General features: G+C 40.4%; 1 protein-coding gene across 5 annotated transcripts in view; it reads left to right on the forward strand.

Annotated features, from left to right (window-relative positions):
- slc8a2a (solute carrier family 8 member 2a) overlaps positions 1 to 7,679 on the forward strand; it is a 10,016-nt gene extending 2,337 nt beyond the window's left edge. The window contains exons 5-13 of one of the 5 annotated variants that reach the window (XM_020587082.1): positions 303 to 737; positions 1,152 to 1,513; positions 2,811 to 2,914; positions 4,196 to 4,299; positions 4,762 to 4,785; positions 5,195 to 5,294; positions 6,010 to 6,282; positions 6,429 to 6,572; positions 6,646 to 6,744. In XM_020587082.1, the coding sequence (XP_020442738.1) occupies positions 303 to 737; positions 1,152 to 1,513; positions 2,811 to 2,914; positions 4,196 to 4,299; positions 4,762 to 4,785; positions 5,195 to 5,294; positions 6,010 to 6,282; positions 6,429 to 6,572; positions 6,646 to 6,659 (1,560 nt within the window). In that variant the 3' untranslated portion in view covers positions 6,660 to 6,744. Of the gene's footprint in view, positions 1 to 302; positions 738 to 1,151; positions 1,514 to 2,810; positions 2,915 to 4,195; positions 4,300 to 4,761; positions 4,786 to 5,194; positions 5,295 to 6,009; positions 6,283 to 6,428 lie in introns of those variants that run through there. The other 4 variants (XM_020587080.1, XM_020587085.1, XM_020587081.1 and 1 more) reach the window with 4 other exon arrangements.

Here is a 7,679-nt window from a genome sequence, read left to right on the forward strand (position 1 = left end):
AGTTCCCAAAGTTTTTCATAATAAAGATCCCTACATTAGTCTGTAAGGTTTTGTCCCAAGAAACACCACACAGTACTTTTGAAACTGAGCTGCTGTTTATCATTCAGCAACCAAACCTCTGTAGGACCCTACTGCACACACATACTGTAGTCACAATGTAAAACTTCCGGTGTAAAGGGCACCACTGAGCAAGCTCTGGAGCAGTTTGTGTTTTAATGGGAATGTTTTACAGACCATGTGGAAAAAGTACCTCTCTATGGATACAGTGCATTACTTTACAACTATTTTCCACTCTTACATAGGTGGTTTCTATCCTGAAAGACCTGAAGGAGAAACATCCCAACAAAGACCTGGACGAGTTGATTGAGATGGCCAGCTACTCTTCCTTGGTCCACATGAAGAAGAGCCGAGCCTTCTACCGTGTCCAGGCCACACGCATGATGATCGGTGCTGGCAACATATTAAAGAAACATGCTGCTGAGCACACACGCTGCTCACAAGGCCAGGAGGCTGACAAGGCCACATGCTCGCACATTTGTTTTGAAAGTGCCCAGTACCAGTGCATTGAGAACTGTGGTTCTCTCAGCCTTGGGGTGATACTTGATGGGGGCACAGGTCAGAACACTTTTTATGTAGACTACTGTACAGAAAATGGCTCCGCCAGTGCTGGGGAGGACTATGAATTCACTGAGGGAACCCTGGTGTTTAAGCCAGGAGAAACCCACAAAGAGATCAAGGTGAGCAAGAAAAGAGACTGAGAGAAATAGTCATCTTAATTAATGTTGTTGCTATCAATTTCAAATGCTATGTAAGAAAGTTGAGTTTATTATATTTCATTTTGTGTGTTTCCTGTTTATCTTCACTGTTGTCTTTCAAAGTGAGGGAGAAAAACAAGCCTAAAATATACCAAGTGACATTGCAAAGATAGTTTAATACAAAGTTCTCTTGGTGTGGTGGACTGCCCAGAAAGTTTACATTATTTCAGGCTCAGTGGAGAGAGCAGTCAGGGATTGATATCAGTGGGACCCCAGAGTCACCCACTTTGGCAGTTTTATTGTAGTGAGTTTCAAGTGTCTGTATTAAAACTGTTAATGTCTCATGGATTCATAAGGGGTGTAATGTTTAATCATACAACAATTTGTATTCTTCAGGTTGGTATTTTGGATGATGACATCTTTGAGGAGGATGAGCATTTTTTTGTGCGTCTTCATAACCTGAGGTTAGAGGAAGGTGGAAATGAAGGGACAGGAACTCCGCCCACAGGTAGACTAGTGGAGCCACTGGTTGCCACCATCACTATTTTGGATGATGACCACGCTGGCATCTTCACCTTTGATCAGCGGGTGCTTCGGGTGAGTGAGAGCACAGGCACCCTGACAGTGAGTGTGGTGAGGAATTCAGGCTCCAGGGGCACGGTTGCTGTGCCATACCATACAGAGGATGGCAGTGCCAAGGCTGGGGTGGACTACGAGGAGACCCGAGGGGAGCTGGAATTCACTAATGAACAGACCAGGTGAGGCGCTGACTGGCAAATACAGTAAGAATGTAGGAGCCACAAAGTCTTTTCAGTCTATTGTTTTCCAGGGAGGAGACAGTGACTTACTTTTTGTGTCTTAAGGTTGCATTTTCCTGCTCCTTAACATGCTATACCTTAAAACAAGACTTCATTATAAAAAAAAAAAAAAAAAAAAAAAAATGTAATTCAAACAAGTCTGTTTTGAAGGACAAGGCTTGCAATATTCTCTATGTTTGTATTTTTAATAAATCCCATAAAAGACCATAACATGCCAATATGTTCTGACTTCTGTACCCTGTATTTTGTACTCAAGCCCATTGACTCTTACCAAAGACATAAGCCTCTGAAAATGGGTCACAAATACATACAAAGGCTAAATGGTTTCCCACAACAACAAGGCAAAATGTTCCTGAAATAGGAGCAAATGGTTCACTTTTGGGGACTGTTTTTCAGCCACAGATATGCTGCATGGCAGCAGGACCGTTATTATTGAATTAACTCAAAATAAACTACAGTGGGTGGGGTCTTGGTAGTAAAGGGACATGTGAACCAGTGCATTATGGCTTTTTTACAATATGTTTTTAATGGACAACGGAGCAATTGTTTCTAAAGTCTTGGCATAATTACTCAGAACCCAGTGATCAAAAAGACTGTTGTCCTCTTTTTCAAATCAATAGTTCTGAACCACAGCACCCTCAGTGCTCTATATTTATACTGCTTTGGTTCATTAGTGCTTTTAACAAGTGTACCTGGGCTATATGCCACCCACTCCAAGTGGAGGAGTCCTTTTAGGCAGAATTACTTGATGACTTGACTCCCAAAGATAATCCTGTGCCCGATCAGGTGTGGGAACCTCCAGTCACCCCATGTAAGTTAACAGATACTTTTCACATTAAATTTTCAGATTGCATGAACTGTTTGCACATGGACTAATTGTGCACTTAGTGACAATCTCTGTTATGTGACAAGGCCAATCAATGGTGGGCCTGTCCTTCTGTTTCCTCTGTGACCATTATGTAGTATTTATCTGTATACTTCTGAGTTGTCAGCAAGTTAAGTCACTTACTTAAGCGCTATTTGTTTGGCATACTAAGGAGCAAGAGCTCACTATGTTTAGGCCTGAATTATTTACAGTTTCATTGTGATGAATTATTTAGGTCACTTCAATTAGCTATGTGATTTACATGATAAAGCACATTTTAAGATATGGAGGCTTGTTAATTGAATTTAATAACACTTTGTTTGTTATAGAAATAAGCGTGTGTTTTGTGTGTGTGTGTGTACATATCTCCAGTAAGATGTTACAAGTGCCCATTATAAATGTGGAAGAGTACGAGAAGCAGGAAAACTTCTTCATTGTGCTTGAGGACCCCAAATGGCTGAAGCGAGGACTCTCTGGTGAGTGTGTAAGCATTTTAAATTTTAATGTCTAGGCAACTTGTGGTTTCATGATTATTTTAACAAAGCAATGCAATGATGATAGTCAAAGACAAAGGTTTCTCATTTACACTAACATAAATTAGTTCACTCCAAGTTTGCAGCAATTTCAAAGAGTATCAAGACAATAACAGTAGCACAGGCAGCTGAAAGTTTGGCAGTTATGTTAAAGCCAGTAATGGGAGGTTAAATGCTGCTTGTTAGTGGATGTTAAAAGAATCAATTTTCAATGAACAGTAGTTTACTTCATTAGGTAAAAGTTAAAATGAAGGCGAACAGTGAGAGTGCTCTGTGGATGCCAAGTGTGTAGAGAGTGTTTTCTTTCCTGTTGCATTTTAGATAATGCAATGTCACTCTGAAACTGGTGTTATTCTGTGGCATTGAATAATTGTCTCTCTATCTTCACAGCACTGCTGCTAAACCAGGGTAAGGTAGTTTGATGGTTTGAGTATTAAAGGTGCAATGTGCAGCATGTTTAGATACCAACATATCATTGTGAAATTGCACACTATTAGCAGTAAAGCTGGGTGTCTAAATACCCATACAACCCATTACTTCCTTGAGCTCAGTGGCTCTCTTGGCCATTACCTCCTGCTGCAAAAATGATTTTGCTGCTGTCCATTGACACTCCCTGGCATTGTGCATGTATTTGTTTTACAGAAGAGCATAAATACAGATTCGGTCGTTCATGACTTCAATGTCTTTTCATTGTCAGAAACTCTGAAGACTTGCTTCTTTTTGGTGCCTCTTTTAGGGCTGTGATCTATGACGATGAGTCCTAAAGCTGATAGTGGGGGCTAGGTGCTGCTAGGGCTGGCACCTACTGTTGGCAACAGTAGCAGTGTAAAATCTGGTGGGGGTGTGAAGCTGCCCTGGAAGCAGGGCAGTCCTATCTTTAACTTGACTTTACAGTTTTAAATTATCCATGATCATCCCTTATTTTCTGAAAAGAAATTCAGACAGTGCTTTTTCTCAGCCTGTTTATCACCCTCAACAACCTATTTCAACAGGAAATAAATCAAATTATGGATGCTACACACACCACCTTTAAAGAAATGAAAGTGTGTGCAGAGGGCTTTAATGTTAATGCTTTAGATATGGGCCTGTGCCTTTTTCTGTGGTTTAGGGTGTGTGTGTGTGTGTGTGTGTGTGTGTGTGTGTGTGTGTGTGTGTGTGTGTGTGTGTTTCAAATGAGACAATAATTTATATACATATGAGATCATTCATCTATCTCCCTGACAGGAACCCCTACCCCTGAGGAGGAAGAGGCCAGGAGGATCTCTGAGATGGGTAAACCCATTCTAGGAGAGCACAGCAGGATAGAGGTCATCATAGAGGAGTCCTGTGTGAGTGGCTAATTCAAGGAATTACACTAACAGGAAACTTGTACTTTATACAAATACATCACTGAATACATGGGACAGACAAGTATGTTTTACATTAAGTTCATTAAAAAATGTGAACCAAAGCTTTTATTTATTCTCATCACTGTTTTTAAAAGAACATTGAGTGAGCATGTGCAGCAGAGGAGTTAGAATACACCATGTAAATTCTGGAAATTTGAGTGGTATTTCCTTCATAAAGCTTTCACAAATCAAAGCTTCACAGAGGTTTCAGTTGTTGTGTGGAAAAATTGAAGTATATGTGTTTTAGTTCATTAACACCTTTTTCCTCAATTTTTATCTAACTTGTATTCTTACTGGCTACTGGACTATGAGAGCTGCCAAGCACATTTTGTTGTAATTCCTACAATGACAATAAAAAGATCTTATCTTATCTTAACTCTGTGGTTCCCTCTCCCACATCAGACTCTCAATGGAATACTAGACCAGGTACAGTTGATATGTTGTGTTGATGGGTCTGATTAAATAAGACTTCTCATCTTGTTTTTTTATAAACTCTCATTATACCACAGTGACTGCAAAAAATACTGCACTTTGACATCTACCTTGTCCTAATTCTCAACTTTTCTCATGTATTGTGTGCATTTTGTTTTGACATGCACTGGGGCTGTGTGTGTGTGTGTATCAGTATGTGCTGTGTGAGCAGTGTTTGGTTCAGTTATTTCTAGTGTAAACTGAATTCCAATTCTGCAGAAAAGCCAGAGATTTTGTATGTACAGTATATAATATGCACCATATTCATATCTGCCTTATTTGCTCTGGATATTGCAGCCTAGCCTGCATCACCTAAACCTTTGAGGGTTTGATCATTTGTGACCCATTTAATGTGTTGTAACAGAGAACTGTGGACAAACTCCTGAAGGATACAAATCTGGCCGTAGTGATTGGCACTCACTCGTGGAGAGAGCAGTTCAGTGAAGCAGTCACGGTCAGTGCAGGTTAGTGGTTCTTACTTGTTTTTTTTTTGTGAAGTATTTATTGCAGTCTTGGCAGAAGATTTAGTTCCAATAAGAAACAGTGGTGAGCAGAGGCATAGTTTTTATGGGGTCTTTCTCAGTTATGATTTTGTTTTGCCTGTGGATACACAAATTTCCCAGAAATCATTCAAACTGTTTGTGACCAAGTGTTGCATTGAAGTGCATACAATTTTACAGGTGTACCTAATAAAGTGGCTGGTTAGCATATCTCAGACTGTGAACAGGAGCAATTTTCACAATATGGGTAATGTTAGTAGCAATAAACTGAGAAAGGATATTTCTTCTGAGTATTTCTTCCAGATCGCTCCTAGCCCTGTTAGCTTGGTATTCATGAGAAGCGTGCGCTTTGCCAGTTTAAAGGAATAGATCATCATTTTGTTTTCAGCAACTGGTTGGCTGGTTAGTTTAGAAACTGATGTGTATAAATGTCAAGTTGTTGTTTTATGCACCACTGTGGGCTATAGCTTTGTATTTACCATACAGATATGAGAGTGGTATTGACCTTCTCATCTAACTTCACACCAGAAGGTGAATAAGCACCTTCTTGGTTCTTGTTTACAGATTAATTGGACACTACAAGCTTGTCTCTTAAAAAATGCTGTTGTGTAATGTATGATTGATGACACACCTTTTGCTGCCTTGTTTGAGTTGCCTTCACCTTGTCTTCTTTAAACAGGTAATGGAGATGAGGAGGAGGGACAGGGGCAGCAAACCCCAAAATGCTTTGACTACTTCATGCACATACTGTGCATTTTTTGGAAGATTTTGTTTGCTTGTGTCCCACCCACTGACTACTGGAATGGCTGGGCATGCTTCATAGTGTCAATCTCTGTCATTGGTGCCTTAACAGCCATTATTGGAGACCTAGCCTCTCATTTTGGCTGCACCATAGGCCTGAAAGACACCGTCACTGCTGTGGTCTTTGTAGCACTGGGAACTTCTCTTCCTGGTGAGTGATTTTATGAGTGAACCTTCTAGGTGGCACACCCAGTAATGGCAATGTTAAAGTCAGCAAATTAGGTCTTTAAGTCACCCAAGTCTTAGTCAGGATAATAAGCACAGAAACATCACTAACTTCATGCTTTTTTTCTACAGATACCTTTGCCAGTAAAGTGGCTGCCACTCAGGACCAGTATGCAGATGCATGTGTGGGAAACGTGACTGGAAGCAATTCAGTTAATGTGTTTTTGGGTATTGGGGTAGCCTGGTCTGTGGCTGCCATATACTGGGAAGTCAAAGGTAAGGTTTTCCATGTGGACCCTGGCTCGCTGGCCTTCTCTGTCACGCTCTTCACTATTTTTGCCTTCTTCAGTATGGGAGTGTTGATGCTACGGCGGAGGCCGTCCATAGGCGGTGAACTGGGAGGTCCACGGATCCCCAGAGTCCTCACTTCACTGCTTTTCTTTGGACTCTGGTTCCTCTACATCCTCTTTGCCAGCTTGGAGGCATATTGCCATATACAAGGCTTCTGAGAAAACAACTGTGGAGAGTCAGGACAGCACACTCACAGACACACACATGGCCAGGACATTACCTTGGATTATACTGTTTGAGTAACTCTCACTGAAAACATGACAACTGCTGCCATGGTTCTTAAAAAACATTGTATACACAATACAGACTCACACATGCATATCTGTTCATCACATCCACTGCACAACAGTACCAGTCAGTAGAATGATTGTGACAGTAAAGATCATTTAGTGTGACTGAAAGTGGTGATTCACTCACCGCTGAAGTCTTATCCTTTTATTTATCAGTGATGTAATTTAATGTCTTTATAATTTATTGTATTTTAGCTGATATGAATGGAAATATATTGTAATTTATTGTAAGTTGTCACAATTACAATGAAATATGAACTGAGTGTGTCTGCGCTGGATCATCACCCACACTGTTTTATTAACTTACCTGTATACTGTATTACTTCTGCATTATAGCGGTTTGGGGGGGGCAGAAGAATATTATTCTTCTAAATTCTGTGCTCCGTATTAAATGGAAATTATATTTTAGGTGCATCAGAAATGTGGATGGGGCTAATGGCTTTAGGATTCGTAAACAATAAAAATCAGGTTCCCTCACAAGATTTTGCCAAATGTGTATAAAAAGGGAAAAGGAAGACCAAAACCCAGAACAGATTCTTGAGATACCATCAGTCATTGTTATGGGCGAAGACCTTGGGAACACCTAGATTACATGCACGTAAGCTATAAAAGCAGTTAAAGAGCCCATGGCATGCTCTTTCCCAGCCATTTATTGTTTAATTTTGGGTACCTCTAGATTAGCTGTGGACTCATAACTCTAAATAGTCTCTATTTCAGAAGGATAAAACCCGAGAGCCTCTTC

This window comes from Monopterus albus, unplaced genomic scaffold, assembly GCF_001952655.1.
Source record: "Monopterus albus unplaced genomic scaffold, M_albus_1.0 scaffold438.1, whole genome shotgun sequence".
Taxonomy (NCBI): domain Eukaryota; kingdom Metazoa; phylum Chordata; class Actinopteri; order Synbranchiformes; family Synbranchidae; genus Monopterus; species Monopterus albus.